Source organism: Corvus brachyrhynchos, unplaced genomic scaffold (assembly GCF_000691975.1).
Source record: "Corvus brachyrhynchos isolate BGI_N302 unplaced genomic scaffold, ASM69197v1 scaffold17, whole genome shotgun sequence".
In the NCBI taxonomy this organism is placed as follows: Eukaryota; Metazoa; Chordata; class Aves; order Passeriformes; family Corvidae; genus Corvus; species Corvus brachyrhynchos.
The window spans coordinates 8,543,327-8,562,799 of record NW_008240046.1 but is presented as its reverse complement, the minus strand read 5'-3'; the positions used below and the strand labels follow the sequence as shown (position 1 = coordinate 8,562,799).

Below are 19,473 nucleotides of genomic sequence, written 5' to 3'. Positions count from 1 at the left end.
GTTTTGGTTAGTGATATTTTCTTTTAAATAACAAGGAATTTCTCCTTTGAAAGCCAGGCATCATTATTGCTAAGTGAGTGATCTGTAGGTGAGAAAAGCTGTATTTCAGTGGGTTTGATCAGCTAAAAATTATATAATATGTCATTTTTAGAGGAAATCACATAATGTCACTTTTCATTGTTAAACATTTTCCTCCTGGATATCAATGTTCTCACAGTGCCTCGTTAAACACTGATGACACAGGAAACCTGAAATACAATGTCAACATCTGTTCTCTATATCTCATCAATCCATGCCAGCATTTTAGCTAATTTCTTACAGCAATAAAGGGAGTGGAGGCAATGTGTATAAGTAACCCTGCATGATAATCAGAGGTGGTACCACTTACCATGCTGCAAAAGCAGCCCTGCAGAAAGACAGCTTGCATCAAACATGGAATATATGCTACTATGGACAATGACTTCCTAGGAATTTTTGAACCTTTGATTGTTATGGACCAGAAGATCAAAAGATCTTGTTTTCAAGATATGTAGGTATTGAGTTCAGGCTCATATTTAATTTATAATAAGAAATCATTTGAGTAATGTAAAAACCTGGGTAATAGGGCAAGGATCATGGTTCTGCACTGTGGCAGCATAGCTCTGCTAACCAGAAATTTCTGAGGGCAGCTGTAGCCAAACTGACTGCTGCAGAGACTGTTCCATGGCTCTGCTGCATTTCCCAGTGCCTCACATTGCCGTCAACTCACTGGCAGGAAATATGACTCAAATACATGGTCCTACCTAGAGCGCAGCTTTGTGCCTAATTTCTAAGCCTTTTCAGAATACCACACACTTGTGTACATGGCATAGAGGCGCCTGTCTAAATGGCATCTTTGGTTTTGCAGACCAGACACTTAACTGGAATTAATGAATCAAAGGGTGCTGTATCTTTTCAGCTCAGGAGCAGAACCCCTGAGATGTCTCTGCCCCGTATTTCACCTATTCTAGGAACCTGGCATTAGGCAACTGAGACTTTTTCTGCACAGAGTTTTCTGGGATTTAGAGTTCAGGGAGGGTTTTGTGTACTGTATAGCTGTATTCATGCAGGCTGTACCTCAGCTAATAATCCTGACAGTATAGGTCTGGTTTTACACATAGCCAGGTCTTTGCCAGACATGCGTCACAATTTATCTGCAAACAGTATAATCCCCTGCTCTCACTCTATGCAGTAAATCAAGCATGTGCTAAAGTTTTACTTCCTCAACAATAAAACATGCTATATATCTTCCTTTTGTTTCTCAGAAAGAGGAATGTAATCAGTGTCATTAAGAGTAAGGACATTTTAACCAGAAATAGTATTTGGCTGATAAGTGTCTGGTGATTCAAAAAAACTAAGGAGCTGTACCTCTGAATTGTATAAACTGCTGAATGGTGATGTCATTTCATCTGCATAATGGTTTACAGATGTTCACTAGCTTGCAGCGCTGCAGAGACAGAAGGTGGGAGCACACAGGAAATACTGAATATCAGAGAAAAATGTCAAACTTCTGCAGCCCTTAACTGAATTTTCTTACCTTGCATTCTACCATTTAGGGGAATTATAGCTTTGATGTTAGTAGTGATTTATAATTTCAGAACAGCAGCTAATGCAAAGCACCACATTGAAAAAGACAGCAAGCATATATATTTAAGTGAGCTTGCCTAAATATTTCCATTATTTAGCAGAACTATGTTTTTATTTCACATTCACAAAAGAGACTTGCAATATTTTTCTACAGGATGTTGAATCTGGTTCTGAAAGTGGAGTTGATGTTGCTTCAGTAAATCACTCACAAACAAACTTGTCTTCTAACATCCATGCTCCTGACCTAGCATCTCCCTCTTCAGTAGCCAGCTCTGGAGCTAAACCAAAGGCTGGGGTGAGTGCAAAGGTTATATTTTTTTAAACTTCTCTCATGATTCCAGATTGGAAGTGAAATTTAAAAATAGTATACTATTCATTACTTGGGTTGCACTGCAGAATGTGTGTGACACTGAGGAAAAAAAATGCAAGTTGTCTCAAAGGGCCATTTTAGTGGCAAATAATACTAGAAGTTTCACATTTAAAAACACCCTATTAACAGTTGATTATTGAAATTAGCTGAGTTTTTATATGAGAAAATAATTTAAAGGAGCTATGCTCTTTAGAAAGATAAGTTTTTCTGAAGTGGTATCACTCAGAACATTTCCTAAATCTCATGAAGGACGCAGCCAGAGAAAAATTGTGGCTGATTTATGATGTCCAAACCCAGTCATCCTAGTTCTCTCGGAGGTACCTACTACCCTACTGGTGTGAGAATGTCATTCTAAGGCAAAATTTGGCAAGTGGTTCCAGACTCTTAGGATCAGAGGGGAGCCTTGGAGCAAGCAGACACTTTTCTGCAGGTACCAGTGCATGATAGGCGGTGAGGAAGGGCTGGCCTGAGAGCTCAGATACGGCAAGGAGCCTCTTTCTATATCCATTCATAGATACACATAACTATGAGAAGCATGGTTCTTTCTTTTGCTGTTTTCCATCTTCTGAAGAATTCTTCATAATGCTTCAGCCATCAATATGTGCAGAAATGCTTGGATGTCCTAGAAACTCCTGACATGCTATCTGTTCCCTCTTGAAGTTGCTGTTTCCACTGCCTCAAGAAGCACAGAAATCTAGACTCCTCTAAGCTCTGCCTGTCCTGAAAAGTGTTAGCATAACTCCTGCTCCATCTGTTCACTTATTGAAAAGCTTCTGGTAACCAGACCAGCAGAAAATCTGGGATAAAATATTAAAATAAAAAGTGTAGTTAGCATAAATATATGTTTAGAACAAGTCTATAAAAAGTAAAACAGAGGCCACCTGTCATTTACTGCACTGCAATAATAGCAAGTTAACTAATGCCTTTGATTGTGGCTAACAGAAGTTCTAATAAACATTTACATTTGGGATTGTTCACTTGTACAAAAATAAATTCACTTGTAATTTATCATCAGTGCATAGCTATAGCAAATAGAGAGCTCTGCACTCTGTCACTGCATACATAGCAGAACAAATTCTCAAATAAGTACATATGTTAAGCTAGAAGGTAATATTCCATTTTACCAGATCCTGAGAAGCACACAGACACTTTCTCACTTTTTAAGGTATTAAACATCCCTTTTAAATGTTGGCTTCTTTGGTAATATTTGGGGAACTCTTAACACCTGGCTTTGCAGAAGCATGGGTCACTTCCTATAATATTATGTGTTAATTCAGCTTCAGCAAGCATTTATTTGACTTTTGCTGTGATTAATGTATTATGCTGCATATATATGCAGTTATTTTATTCTATAATTTTATAATTTTTTTATGAGTGAAGTTAAATTTTCTACAAACATAGCTCTCTTCTAAAGCTTTGCAGGCTGCAACTCCTCACACTCTGCAGCAATCTGTGATGGCCTCTGAAAATCCACACAGTGTGGTGTTCTGACTATAAAGGAGACTGTAGGTTTTGGGGCCTGGGGAATTTTGTTTTGTTTTGGTTTTGTTTTTCTGGTTTTTATTTGGATTCTGTTTGGGATTTTTTTGTCAGACTAGCTATAGGAATAAAATTTTTCTACATTTGAAACTCAGGGAGCTACTTTTTAAATGTAATGGACTGTTTCAAAGATTTTACTCCCTTTCTGGCATTTGTAACTGCAGATCTTCAAGGATTTCAGATGCTTAGTCTCCAGGGACAACTTCTTTTGTTGTGTTTATTAATAGTATGTAAATAGGAGTACAAGGGCGATTAGTTACATTACGGAATGATATGTAGTATTTTTAAACAAACTATAGCAAACCATTTACCACATCAAAATCAGACTGTAAAGCTAAAACACCACATCATATGCAGACTGGGGAGTGGGAATACTAAGGCAGGGCAGGGAGATATGAGCTTGGATCTAGTTCCTGATAAAGAGCTTGTAAAAGGTATTACCTACACAAGATATAACTTATAGATAGAAAATTTGTGTACAGACAAACTACATCCATTCATGTTCATTCAGCTTTCTATGGATTTAGTCCAAACGATTTCAAACAGCATCACAATGTGTTGGGATATCCATAAGCACAATTTGGTTTGATAATCCTAGTGGAAATGATTCACCCCTTGGTTTATGGAAAGCAGGACATTTTAAATTTTCATGAGTAGATTTTATGAAATGTGAAACAAGAATTGTATTTAAAATTCAGTATCAATTACAATTTTCTCTGCAAATTAATAATAGATATTATTTTAAATAAAATTAAGATTATGTGTGTACATTTTCATGCATAAGTTATTTAATATTTCATGAAGGTTCACTTCTGGATAGCCAAATCCATTCCTGTGTACAGTACATACCCATATATATAAGCATACACCTGCATGCACACACACACACACACACACCCCCCTGAACTCCTTCCTGAATACAGGCATGACAAGGAAGAGCAGGATTCTCCACAGAGCATTATGGAAAGGCTTTTCTGTGATTCTGCAGGGTGCATTATGAGGGCCTTTGATATGCAGATGTACTTGGGATTTCAGGCTTGTGAGAAGCATACAGCTGACTAACCTCCATCCTAAATTTAGGATGCCACCATTATATCCCATGGACACGGGTTAAATAGCATCATGTGACCAATAGGGTGTTTGAGTCACAAGTGGTATGTGTTTGGAAAGGTGCATATATGGACAATGCTTTCGAAAGTAAGGATTAATGTGACTGAACAGATACATTTCCCACATAACTTAGGATGGGATACTAAGAAATGTTTTTGGCATCCTTATATTACTTATGATTACAGAGTAAAAAAAATTCATGCTTCTATAATTTGCACATCTTTATGGTTTGGGGGTTTATTAATCAGTTTCCAAAACAGACAAAGATTTTTGTATATTAACACTTGAGGATATACATTTGGTTAGCAGTAATCACATGAGAGTTGAAATCAGCTTAAAAAAATAAGAAATCAACAGTCTTTTGCCCTTGTGGCCATGAGAAACACTGGGAAAAGGGAGTGTCTTGTCTGGATTTGGAGAGAAAGGAATGTAAATATTCTACATGTCATTGCCTTCTACAAACCAATGCTATACATATGGACACTTAAAATATTCTTAAATGTAAAGACGAGAATTTATTTATTTTTAAATTTGGTTTGATTATTATAGAAACAATATGTGGCTACAGTATTTAAAATGTAATTTAGTAACTAAAGGCAAGTTGCCATATCCTTCTCCAATGTCCAGTTAAAAGCTAACCACTTAAGGAATACTTGAATCAATTATCATTGTCCTTTTTTTTTTTTTACTTCCTCTGTACAAAAAATTGGCTAAAGGACAACAGCAACTAAGGCCTAAAAGTTGTGGCCAAAACTTTGTCCTTGAACATCTGCTCTGCAAAGTATTTCTTTTCTGTTCAGGTAAAAAAAACCCAGCCATGATTATTTTCTACTCCTTTTTTTGGCAGTCTTATCCCTCCTGCTTCAACAGTTCCCAAGTTAACCTTAATCACACTGTACAAAGGTAATCAGGCATCTATTATCACCAGAATAGCTGGTACCTAGGAGCAGATTGTTTTTCAGATTAGCTATAATGACTCATTTAAGATGCATTCAATTCTCACAGTGATTTAAGACATCAGTTATGCCTGCAAGTATAAAATTACCTAGTCTGTCTGAGCATGGGAATGGGCTTCAGGCATAGCTGCTGGTATCACTGAAGCCTTGGATGAGCTTGAGTCCACTTTCACAAGTCTTGTTGCTGGATTGGGAGAAAAACTTGTGTTATCTAGATGACAGATTTGCAAATGTTTAATCTATATGCACTAAAAGAATTTAACCAAATATGCTTTTGATTCATATTATGTTTTAAAATTTGAACTTTTTAAAGAAAGCCAAATCATTCTGTGAAAAATAACTTTGAGATTTGTAGAGTAAGAAAGAGTTCGAGTTTCTTGCTAATTAACTACACTGGTTTTTAATTATAAAAGAAGCCGAAATTTATTGTAAGTACAAGGAAACCTCTGTTTCAAATTAAATATTCATGAAGGAGAATTATCAGAATTATTTCAAGGGTTTGCAATGTTCACATTTCCTATTGCATTAGTTTTTATAGTAAATTTGATGAACTATGAGGTATACATACAGAATATGTCAGTGCATTTGTGCTGACAAATCTTTAGCAGGGGGTCATACAATTTGCAAGGTGATAGATTTTGGTCTCTGAATCATACTTTTATGTAATATTTGCTTATTTGTCAAAGTCCTCATATAACTTTTCTAAATTTTGCTGCCATTTTAGTATTCCTTGAATTCTTATTTTACTCATTCAGGCAACACTGAAAGTTATTCTGGTGAGCATCAAGGAGAAAGACTCTTACTGTCCAACATTAATTCAAATAGTGTTTCTTTAAAACTTGATAATTTTTATGAATGCAAGGTGAGTAAAGACTTCTCAGGACCTGATCAAGTTGATTAATTTGGTATTGTTTTTCATATCTATGCTTAAAAGAAAGTGTTTTAGAAAACAAGGTAAGGTAATTAATTATGAGATTAACTTTTCACACAATCAGAATTTCATTTGAATTCTAACAGCCTGTTATTTTACCCTATAAAAAGTAAAATACTATGCAGTTACATTTGCCAGTCATGTATAAGAAAACAGCAGGATTATGCTGTATTTGTTATATGAACTTCTCAAAAATTTTCTTTGACTCCATCTTGCTCCCCAAAGGAATCTGAATTCTGTTTGAAGTATCTCTTCCTGTGTTAACCCTAATTGTACTTCTTTTTTTTCCTTTTTTTGCAATAAGAATATGCTACTCCTACAGTTTGAACCAAAACCACTGAATCCAGTCATGACGTCTTCGACAGGCATCACCTTTGCTTTGGTCAGGGACAGTTTCTCTCTCTCTCTCTTATTCAGTTCCTCAGTATTGAATCCTGAGTGACCAATGTAAATTCACAGTGCAACAAAAGGTTTGAAATTTTATACAGCTACAGTATGACCCAGGAAATACATATATTAGGCAATCTGCTCTGGGTTCCAAGTTCAATCCCCCAAAAATATTGGGAATCTAAATAAATACCCAAATTCTGAAGTGCTAAGCATGAGAACTTCTGAGACTTTCCAAGATGTCAAATTATACATTGCATTTCTGTCTCTTCTTGCAACTTTTTTGTTTCAGCCATGCTTATATACTGGGGTTTTTTCTCATGTTTTCCTCCTTTTGTAGAGTAGCTGACACTGTCTTCAACACTGTATCCATCTGGTTGTGTATGATTATCATTTTTTATAAACTGAAGAAAAAGTATATGACTTCTTCAGCATTAACGTCATTAATTGTGCTGTTAGTAATGTCAAGTACATTTTTTCACTGTATGCTGCCACCTGGTGTCTTGCTCTTTTAGAAGAGGGGCACCAGGGGACATCAAGCACTTGGACACAGGCAGATTTTTTGTGCAGAATTAAGGCATTATGCTGCAGTTAAAAGGTTTAATGACCAAAATTAATTGCCATAAGTTTGTAGTCTATTTTCAGTTTCTATTTAGAAATTACACATTGTAACTTTGATAACAAAAAGCTTTGACTGAAGAAAAAAACTGTAAGCGAAAATTTGTAAGTCACTTATTGACTTAGAAGTTGTTCCCAAAGCAGTGTTTTTATTGGAAAACGAAAGAAATACGCAGACATCACTTTGCAAGTGGGAAAAAAGATTATTTTATCTACTATGCATGGCTAAAATAACCTGTTTAGTTATTTTCACCCCTTTCAAGCAAGTAGATGCTTCTCATGACAGCACACTTACTGCCAGGTAAGTCTCCTGGCAGCCTTCTGTCCTTCTAGTGGTTTCTATATATGCTTAAACTGTCTCATTTACTGAAATCTTCCAGGTGAAAATTTTAAGCAAATGACTTCTTCTAAAAGCTGTTTCCAGCCATTAGGTTAAAGGGTTAACTTAAATATTATGGTGATGGTAACAGTGGGTGGACATTGATTTTCCCTTGGTTTGAGACAAAGAGCCTAAAGAACTTCCAAAGCATAGCAAATAGGAAATTTTAGATGTGTCTGTAGAGTCTTCAAACTATGTTGAATACTCTGTTTTATCATACATAGTCTGATTTTGCAGACTAGCAGTGTGGAGGACAGGGATTCAGCCTACTACATTAGATATAAACCTGGGAAGGAGGAAAGCAAAATTATACCATGTGTAAACTTAGGTGTATCTGCACACTGAAAAACTTTTTTAATTATTCTTCATCAGTAAATTTTCTCCTCTTGTGAAATCAACTGTAGAAGGCTCAGTTTCTCTAGACATGGTAGAATGTCAGAATATCAGCATTTTTTTTTTAGTTTAACAACTCTGATAGAAACTTGGTTAAGTCTAAATTTTTGAGTTTGCTGGGCTTTGCTTCCCATGACAATATGTTCTGAATGTCAGATGCGACGTGAAATGTTCCCATTTGTTCTCCAGTTTTATTGCCTCATAAGTTCAGTTCAAGTCTGTCTTCTGTGCTCTTCCATACGGTTTGAGTTGAATCCCTACCAAGTTTCCCTTTTTTTCCTGATGTTGCTTAAATATGTTTAACTGTATGTCAGTATGAAATTTTAACTCTTTTTCAGCACCTGCCAAGAAAAGCTTACATATTTATTCCACTGGGTTTTTTAAAAAAATAATTCGCAAATTTTCCCTGTCAGAATGTAATCTGTGGACTGCATTTCTGCATTGAAGAATTTCAATTCTGAGATGGAGTATGGCATTCTTGTTGCATGCATGTGCAAAGATGGGCAAAATTGTTAAATCATTTTCAGTTAGAAGCCTGTGAGTGCAAAACTGCTGCAATATAAGTAAATTCCTTCTTAATTGCAATGGCATTAAGAACTTATTTCTCTGAAGAAAAACAAAATCCACAAAGCCCTGAAGATTTTAATAATTTTTTTGATGTTTTAATTGCTACAATGCAAAGGGGCATACAACACTTGCAAAAGTGATCACCACAGATACACAGGAAGTAATCACCACTTAAAAACAAGGGACAATCTTTTTTAAAGATTCAGTCTGTGAAAGTTACTGATATTTTGGAAGCTAAAAGTAAATTGGCCTCAAAATGTGTTTAGGCATTTTTCTGGGAAAAAGTTTATAACCCATCAAAAACAGCAGATGGAAACTTGTGCACATTATCATCACAGTCTTATTGTCAGTCATGCAATGAAGTCCCAATGCAGGATTTGCATTTTACTCAAGAATCACAGTCTATCATTGGGATTTCCATGTTTTTATACACATCCTCTAATCTGCTGCAGGTCTGAGGAGAGGAAAGTAGTCTGGATGGATCCAGTACAGCCACAGACATACTCTGAATCATTGACAGCTGTACATGGAAGCCCTTACTGGGCTATTTCTCTTATATGGAAGCTGTTTCTCTTGCACTGAGTTTTATCTCAATATAAGTTCTCCTAGTGACACATGTCTTCTCTGTTTCATGCCTAATAGAGCCTTTCATAGCAAGTAATAAATGCCAAACATTTCTGGGAAACTGTCTAAAAGAAGGAATCTGAAATTTCCTGTTAAAATTTTACTGAGATATATTGCATCAGTTATTACATCTGTACAGCTCACAGTTTTTAGAATTCCACCTCTTTGAAAGGAAGTAATTGGAAGATATGGTTGGGGATAAATTACACCACATGCAGACTAGAATAAGGATTTTAATGATGTAATTCCTTAAAACAGTGTTGAAGATCTGTGCTAAAATGAGAAAAGTGTTCTGTGGGAAAGCCTTTAATAAACACCATAGAAAAAAAAGTGTTCATACATTTGTGACTGTTTCCATCCTGTTCGGTAATAATTCAAGATACCTTCAAAATCACTTGGAGCAGATTTTCACAAAGGGTCAGTACATCCCCTTGCTGGACAGTATGAAGGGATGGAAAGCAAGAAAGCTTGGAGACTTGCTGCAGAAAGCTAGGTTACAGATTTAGTGGGAACTGGGGATAAGGGGCTTTAAAGTTGTTAAAAACTTGAAATTTTTGCCAGCAGACCAATAGGTGACAAACGGCTGCAACTTTCTACAGCCCAACAGTGTTGCACAAGACTTTCAGCTGGGACAAACTGTTGCTGGAAGATTAATTGTTCATTAACTCATAATTTGCCAGGGCCACCTTCAGTTTTAGCTTTGGATAGCTCTATGAAGAAGTCCACTGTATCTCTATCAGACTCTGTGAGTGCTTATTACATCTCTGAGGACTTAGATCACTGGGAGAGAAGCAGTCAAAATAAATAGCACAGGTTGAAGATCATCTTGTGACTGAGAGCCCTTACCTTATCCCTCAGCAATTCAGGAGAAGGGAAAGATAAGAGTGTTTTGAAGATGGAAAAAATAGCGTCATTTCAGGAGTTCATTTGTAAGGTAATTCTTAGGTTCAGGGGTGCAGTTGTTTTCTGTCTCCTCCTTTGTGTGATTCAAGGAGGGGGTTCAAACTACCCAGCTGTCCCATGCAGTACTGTCATGTAAAGCAGGTGAGATGCACAATGATTGCAGGCAATCATGTGTGAGCAGCCAAAAAACTACTGAGAAAACTGCTGCTTTGAGTATCTGCTGTGCTAATCTCCAAAGTGATAATAACTATTAGTGTCTATTTAAACTAATATTAAAAAATTGTTTTGGCAAGATAGGAATTGTTCTATTTATTATAAAGTAGTGTTATTGTAAAACTGTTTTTAAGTAATCTTCTACTACTCATATCCAAAAGTTTGGTGCTTGATGGGACTTTGGCCGATGTTGAGATGTTATGAAATTTAAATCCCTTTTGACATAATTGTGTATATAAAAAACAGGAAAGATAAGAATTATTTTTAAATTATGATTTACTTTATCTTAACTATGCTCCTGAATCATTAGTGTATTTTTTCCTCTTCCTTCTTTCTTTTTCTTTTTCTTTTTTGTCTTTTTTGTCTTTTTGGGTTTTTTTGTTTTTTTTTTCTTTCTTTTTTCCTCTTTTTTTTCCATTTTCTCCTCTATTCCTTCTATTTTCTTTGCATTTTCCACCTTTCTGACTTTTACTCTGGCTCTGCATCTTGCCTAAAGTCACTATAGTTACTTACACCAAATTGTACCCACCCTGCTCCAAAGTACAGTTTGCCTCCCGCATATTCCATGGCTGTCTTTCACCAGATCAGTCCCCATAAGATCACTGGGATGGTTGTGCAGCAGCAGTCTTGCTCATTTCTATAAGCATTTGAATTTCTTCTTTTCTAAAATACAGCTGGACATCAAGTCTACCTGTGAGTTGAACAAGGTGGAATATTGGCACTTAGTGCAAAGATAGGTATTTGATGTTTTCCCAGCCATGGACTGAAGACCAGGGCCCCCGGGGGACAAGATCAGCACTAATAATTGTTTATGCTGTCAGTCTTGTTAGTATTGAATTCAGACTCCACAAATTCATGTCTCTGCTTGCAGTTGTGGTTATTTTAAGCATGATTTGGGGGGAGGAGAGGGTGAGGGGAATAATGTGTATTTAGCTGAAGAGAGAATATGCAAAACCTCAAGAAAGAAAAGCTGTATTAAAGGGGAAAGAAACAATGTAATATGTAAATACGCTTTTTGGTGAGAATTTCCTGTGTTTTATCTAAGAAAGAATTTCAGGCTTGAATCCAAGACAAATAAAGGAGCACAGAACCAGGGAATGAAGACAGAATTTGAGTTAGAAAAACAGTGACAATAGTTTAGTCTTTCTGCCAGTAGGTGGAGAGCACAGGAAAGTAGAAGCATGCACATAAAGAAAGAAGGAAAAAACCTTGCATCAGCTTCTTTAAGGGAGTGAGAGATGAAAGAAGAAAAAGGCAAGAAGCAGGGTGGGGGTGGGAAGAGATTGTAAACCAGGAGGAAATTGGGAAAAAAAAAGGATTCTGAAAAGAAAAGAGGAAATGACAATTCCTAAAGTATCAGCTTGGTCAAATCAGTTTGCTGGCAGCATATAAATAATTATCTTCTTTTATGCCTTGTACACAGTATTCTTTACTTCTGGAACGTGTTTGGAAAACGTGGCATGAATAGTTTGCGTTACTGAAATGGAATAAATCCATGTCTGCCTTTTCAAGTACTTTTCCAGACATAGACATGCTGTGAGTGACATCATGGAAAGCCATTTCTTTTTGTCCTTTACATATACCTCTTGTAAGGAATTTTCTTCCTCCTGAGCTCTCCTTCTTCCTGTCTCTTGCACTTTCTGTCTCTCTGTCTCTCACTCTCTTCCATCTCTCACTTCTTGCTTGCTTGCTTTCCCTTTTACTTTTCCTTTTCTTGTCCTTCCTTTTTCCATTTTTTTTTTTTTTTGACTTCAAAGCCAGGGTGGAAGCAAGGAATTTTGTTAGCTCTCTGTTTAATAGTTGAAAGAGCATGGTTTGGGGTTTTTTAATGCACAAAATTCCTCTCAGTGAGACATGCCACACATTCTGATCTCTCCCCTTCAGGCAGTTACACACTATTAAATATGGGGTTGGAAATGACATGTGTCTGGAAATGCAGAAATGAAACAATCTTCCACTTTTTGCACTGCACTATATAATGAAGGTGTTGTAAATTGTTAATTGAATGGCATGGGCTTCTAGTTAGTGGGACTTTCTATAAATAGAAACTGTACATTCCAGTATGTTGCCGCTTTTTATTTTCTTCAAACTAACTGAAGAACCTTCCTATATTACATAGAGATCAGCAAAGTTTTTAGTTTGTCTGTTTTTACTCCCTAACACACAGCTTGTGCTCGGAATTTTTTTTCTATTTACCTTCTCTTACTAAATTGTCCTTATGATATTTTTGTACTAGCCCTGTTTTAAAAGAGAAAAAAAATCCAAACAACCTATAATAGTACTTGATATTCCCCATATTCTATCACTCAAAAAATAGTGAAATGTGATTATTGTATTTTAAATAATACAGCACACATTACATAGAAAATAATAGTAAAGCATTGCCATGAAGAATACAGAAAGGCAAACAGGGTACTGCTTGAGATGAAAAGATAGGAGATTCTTTGACCTTCCAAAGTTATTCTGAAGCTCTGGATTTCATCTGTAAAAAGACAATACTGTATATGAATGGCACCAGACTGGGAAGCTTATTATCCCACAGCAGTTTGATAGGCGACAAAAAAACTGCACATGGGAGGCATCTGGTGAGGAATTATAGGCCACTGAGTCTGAAGACTGCAATGTGAAAAAAAGTAGGGTTTCATTTCATAGAAGGGAGAGGAGTAGATGATGGAATTAATCACTCAGTAGTGTGTGATCCTTCAGAATGCACTTTCTTTGCAAAGCCTTCACTTTTAGTCCAGCATACTTTAACTGCAGTGTTATAGCCCTAGGAGTCTGCAACATACCTTACAAATATCAATGAGTAAATGCAAGATTATGTGGGATTAAATATACTAATTAAATTGAAATGTGATGTGTTTCAAAACACTTCAAAAATTGACTGAGATAGGTGTCCTCGGAAGCCTGATGGAACTTTCAAATAGCAATATTTTAAACTTAAAATATTTAATATTTTAAGTATTTAATATTTAAAATTCCGAATTTGCTGCTATAAATTCAACAATTCAGTATCGGATTGGAGAATCCATGGGGTGATAGTTTTAAGGCAGATAGCAAAAAACGTGACAGAAAGTGATAGAGCCAATTTCATATCCAGCTTTTGAACCATTAAAACAGAACTGTGTTGGCTCTTTGTGGAGCTTTGTTACACAGTCACATGCAATTTGTCTAATTCTTCTTTTGCTGCTTTGCCAATACAAAAACTTTGCTATTGCCAGCACTGAGTGATGTTTCAACATGCTTAGGGATTTCAGGGTGTTTTAAAATCTCTGTATTCTTCTTAGAAAAGGAAATAATCTTTAACAGGTTTCTCACATAGTTTAGCACATCCTGTGGATAATGTCTTGGAAATACAGACATTACAGGGGAAAATCAGAGCATATGGATTCTATATTAAGAAAAGATAGACATTTAAGGTTGGGTTTTTTTCTAATTCAGAGAACCTATCTACCTAGAAGCCATTTTGCACTTCAGAAAGGCATGTCATTGTCAAATATTGTCAAATATTGCCAAGAAATAAAGGAGTCTGGGGATTTATATGTTCCCCTCCTTGCACTTTTAATAAAGAAGAATTTATAATTTCTTCCGAGGGCCTAAGTTCTGCCTTGAAAGCAGAACAAAATTTTCAGAAGTCTAATTGACTTCATGTTAAAATTTCTCTTCTGTAAGCAACATAAACATTTGGGAGTCAGTGAGGTTAGGCTTATAAGTACTTCCAAAAGTATGTTGCTCTTTTCCTCTATTTCTTTTAGTGTTCCAAAGATATTTTCACTTTTCTGAAGTAGTTGTTCCCTTCATCCATCTGAACACAGCACACAGTACTGAATTCAAAATATAGGGTTTTTTCAGTCATGGGCTGAAGTTTGTGCATACATAGAATGCAGGTAGTTTTTCAAAGTGCTACCACAGAAAATCTCTGATAATGTTTCCCTGTCCTACATGATATTTATACCTTTTTTTATTTATTTATATAATTTTTTCTCCTTTTTTCTTTTTTTTCTTTTTTTTTTTCTTTTTTTCTTTATTTTTTTTTTTCTGATGGGGCCTTTGACACACCTATTGGAAAATATTTAGCTGATAGATGAGATTATTTGCCAAAGGAATTTTGAAGACCAAGAACATTTGAAGAGCAAGACCTTGAGTCACTGAGACAGAACCGATATGTCTTGTAACTTTATTCAGAGTTTCACAATCCTTGCTAAACTGCAAGATAAGTGCCAAAGGCAACAAACCAGCAGGAGCCAACTCAGAATGTGCCAAAGTTCATAGAACAGTTGCTTCAGGCTAAAGTTTGTTGACCCTTAATCACTCGGGGTCATCAGTGGTTCTGCTGCAGGGCCCTGCAGAACGTGAGCTCGATCAGATCTCCCGCTGCTCCTGCCCAGGCTACCGGTAGGGTGGAGTGAAAGCCGGGATACACGAATTCCAAGGCAGCATTTCATCAGTGTCTGCCTGTCAGAATGCTTTTTTGGACTACCATCCTTCTGTAACACATGCGTTTTCTAATTCTAAACTTCCTTAATCTCTTGCAAATGGTGTAGGTGGAGTTAATCACCACGTAGGCAAAAGATTCCTTCCATTTAACATACCTTGTATGCTTTTGGTACTGTGTTTTGTCATTGATTGGTATTCATGTAAGCACATACGTACACAGTTTAAGTTTAAAATAATTTTTGTTAAGTCACAGTGATAACATTGTTGAGAAATGCCCTTTTCCTGTTAAGTCTCCTTTGACCATTCGTGTTACCTTCAATAACTGCATTACAATGAGTATGTTACATTGCTGCATAATCCCATAAAAGATTGTAGAGAAACAACTGGCGTTTCACACTCTAATCTTGCAACAAATTCACCGTGTAAGCATACACTGACAAAAAACATGCTTCTGTCTTGTGGTCTGTAACAAGATATCGAGTAGTAGCTAGTAACAAGTAATAGTTAATGTAGCAATAATGCCATTCATGATATAGTAAAACCTTTAATGTATATTTTTATGAGCTGTAGTATACATTTGGACAGTTCACAAATTTTTACAAATACAATCTTTATCACAGTGATAGAACTTTAGAAAATTTCTCATTCCTTCAAGATAAAGGCATGTCAGTATAGACCATGAAGAACATATATTGCATAAAATGGTTTTGAGAATTCTTCAAAAGCTCCAGAATTGTCAGTGTTTCTCATAATCCTTTTACATCTGAAAGCAGAAAAAGAGAAAAGAGTCATAAGGGCATACTGACCCTAGGAGCAGCAGTGTTTTGAAGGGCCTGACTATTTGGGAAATGGATGATCCTCTTTGAGAGGAAAGTGGAAATGAGGAAAAGGGAAGGATAACAACAGTTCATGTTTCACTAAAAATAGAAAGATGAAACAGTTCATGAAGAAGAAAACACAAAAATGTTCTATATCAAAAATACTCTATATTTGTAAGGCTCAGGATTATGAGAGCCTAGATGCTTCAGAAAAATAGTTTTCTCACAATTGTGAGAAAAGCCAAAACACAGGAGGCTGGAATCTTTCACACTCTTCCTCATAAGGATCATCCCCACATACATCAGCAAAGCTGTCTCATTGACTGTTCCAAGTGCTTTCAGTACTGTACTCTTTTGCTGGGGTATCTGAAAATGTTTGATATCAGTCGAGATCCCAGGGTTCCCAGAATACTTAGAACGTTATTTATATGACACAAACGATCATTTTCTTTGTACTCCCACATCAGTCTGCATGAGGATTGCTGCTTTATGCTGGTTACTTTCCTTCTGGTGTATGGGTAATTCTTCTGCCCTGTCTGTACAGGATCTTGCACAATGTGGTTGTGGTCCAAGTCTGTGGCTTTTGAGTGCTTCAGTAACACAAATAATGTTGTCACTACTTAAAATAGGTTTGTGAAGTGTAAGCATGTCTGATCTTTATGAGAACTAAATCAAAAATACTACCAGGCTGCCAATATCACCGCTGTTCTTACTTCTTCAATTGCTGCAAGTATGCTGTTTAATTTTGGTAACAGTTCTATTTCAAGAAGATTTCAGTCTAAAGGTAAGGCAGTTCACACTAGGAGACAGACAAAAAAAATCACAGAATTATTAGTGAGTAAAACATTCTTAAAAATGCTCTCTCATTATCTTGTCTTCAACTAACAATGGGCTAGGGGCAACATTTCACATGGGAAGGGACACTTATAAGTCTTTGGGGAAATAATTGCTGGATGCAATGATTGACTGTATTTGACATGATAAGCCACTGAACAAGGCATCTATGAGCATGTTTTTGATCCAGGAAAGAAGGCATAATGTGAGAAAGAAACAAATCAGCGTGGTCACAGTCTGTCAGAGTTAAAATCAGAAGCAAGTAATAAAGGAATAGCAATGAAGGTGCTGATTTGGACTGTGTTAGGTGAAATATGAAGATGATGACTGATAATTTCCATCTGAAATTGGTGAGTGTCAACCATCTCTACAAATGAAAATCAAAACCATTTTAGACAGGAAATACAATGAATAATTTATACTTAATATTATGGAAATGGCATAAATAAATTATATGCAGAAGTATCATTTGAGAAAAGCATGTAATATGTAACTATGATGAGAAAGTGTATATGAAGAATTAAGTAGAAAATTTAAATGCAAGTCTATTTTTATTAATGCAGAATAGATTGAGGAATTTATAAAAAATTTTTTTAAAAGTCTACACATAATTTTTCCTAGTTTGGAGGGGTTTCTTAAAGATTCTCTCTTCTAGCTATTAAGGAGTGGATTTTATCATTAATCTATGTGAATAAATTATGCCTTTATCTTCTTCCACACATCATTGTCATCTTCTAGCAGATAGTCTTTAGGATTTACTTGAAAAAAAAGGCACAACTTTGCATTTCCTGCTGTCTGGTGATCTTACAGTATTATTAGCAGATTTTACCCCAAAAACACCATCAATACCACCTTTCAAAATGAGAAATTGACTCAGTTCTTCCAACCAGTAAATCACCTTCCTGTGTGAATCCACATGGAATATGCAACTTCCATAAAATGCATGGGAAATCCTTTCTTAATTCCTGTTGAGGTCTGTGTGGTTCTCTGAAGTTCCCACATAAGTTGTACAAGCTTTAAATCTCTCCTTACTGTTTTCACTGAATTCTAATAGCTAGAATCAAAGTAGTAATTATGCTGTTGCTCTGTTTTTGTCTCATGGGTTGTGTATGTGCATGTACAAAGTTCCCACTCTTGCAAGCATTGGTGCAGCTCAGCTGTAATGTCCAGCACTGGGAACTCTGGTGTTTACCAAGCATTTCATTTCCACCTCTTCAACAAACACATTTGCTCTGCCAGTTTCTAGATACTCTGGAATTGACTCTCCCTCAGCTAAATAAGTTTTTCCCAACTAGTGCAGCTGTCCTTCCGCTAAAAGGCTGTACTTGAGGAAAATTTTACCAGTTCTGCCTGTGACTCTCCCAAGTCTTGGCCCCATCAACTGTTCATTAAAACCATACTGAGCCCACTGTGCTAGAGAGCTGTGTTCCTCACCTGCAGGAGGAATTAATCCAAATGAGAGACATTTCATTGATTTCTGCTCTACTGCCTATTTTATTTTGGACTAAAGTAATTTTGAAAGATTTTGGTAATTTCACTTAGAGGTAATAGGTAAGTTGTTCACACCAAAGGTTGTATAACACATAGAAAATAATTCCATGTAATGGGATCTTAAATTACTTTGAGAAAATTTCTTGCAAGTAGAAAAATAGAATCATTAAGGCTGATCATCTAAGATCCAACCATGAACCTAACACTGCAAGTTCCCTCACTAAACCATGTCCCCAAACACTACATCTATACGCTTTTGCAACATCTACAGGAGTGGTAACTCCACCGCTCCCCTGAGCATCCTGTTCCAATTCTTGACCACACTTTCAATGTGGAAATATTTTCCTAATATTCAATCTAAACCTCCCTTGGTGCAACCTGAGGCAATTTCCCCCCATCCCATTGCTTGTTATTTGGGAGAAGAGGCTGATCCCCATCTTGCTACAGCCTCCTTTCAAGTAGTTTTGGTATCAGAAGCTGTATTATGTTACTAGACATTTTAAAAAGAGGTTCCAGATTGCTTTTAACCTGGCTCCTCTAACTGAGCACTATAAAGGCTAATTAATTGTTTTATGACTCCTTCCTATAGCTGGCAGTAGGAAATGGACTTTGTCTTGTTGGATTTGTGACTTGGGTGACAGAAGGCTTTCTGAGCATAAGGCAGCTCAACAGTTCACTTCCTTCCCACATGAGGTACAACATGACACAGGCATGTCATGACCCTTCTTTGAAGAGGTACATTCAATTTGTTCCCAGGCACCGAAGTTGGTTCTCAAACTTTATTTCAGTAGCGGCTTGTAAAACTGACAGGGCAAATAAAGCATCTGATGAAAGTGAGATTGAATTGACCAAAGAAACATCAATTTCTTTAGCATTTGAAGTAAGAAAAAAACTGGGAAGATAGTCTTCAGTGATCTAGGAAATGATTCAGTGCTTACCAAGTCAAGGAAATCTTCCCATTGATTTCTCTTAAGTTTAATTAGCAAAATTACTGTGGCAGACCTGTGTTCAGGGTTTTACATGGGATCATGATCAGTCATTACTCCTGGAAAAGTTCATTTATCCACAGGTAATTCAAATTAAATAAATACAGATGGAATTGAGGTCACTTTTGTCACTTCAGAAGTAAATACCTTTATAGTATATCATATCTTTCATTCCTGGCAAGCACTTGGGAATCAGCCCATAGTAAGTGGTTTGATAACTGTATGTAGGAATGTGGAAAAGATATCTAGGAGTGACTGGCTTTTAAGTCTTGCCAGCAAAGGCGTAAGAAGATTGATTAATTTGCTACAGAA

The 19,473-nt window shown here is 36.3% G+C and overlaps 1 protein-coding gene across 6 annotated transcripts in view; it reads left to right on the top strand.

Annotated features, from left to right (window-relative positions):
- Positions 1 to 19,473, top strand: part of DLC1 (DLC1 Rho GTPase activating protein) — a 219,937-nt gene that overhangs the window by 54,917 nt on the left and 145,547 nt on the right. For all 6 annotated transcript variants that reach the window (XM_017744514.1, XM_017744511.1, XM_008641434.2 and 3 more), the window contains one exon: positions 1,760 to 1,900. In XM_017744514.1, the coding sequence (XP_017600003.1) occupies positions 1,760 to 1,900 (141 nt within the window). The remainder of the gene's footprint in view (positions 1 to 1,759; positions 1,901 to 19,473) is intronic.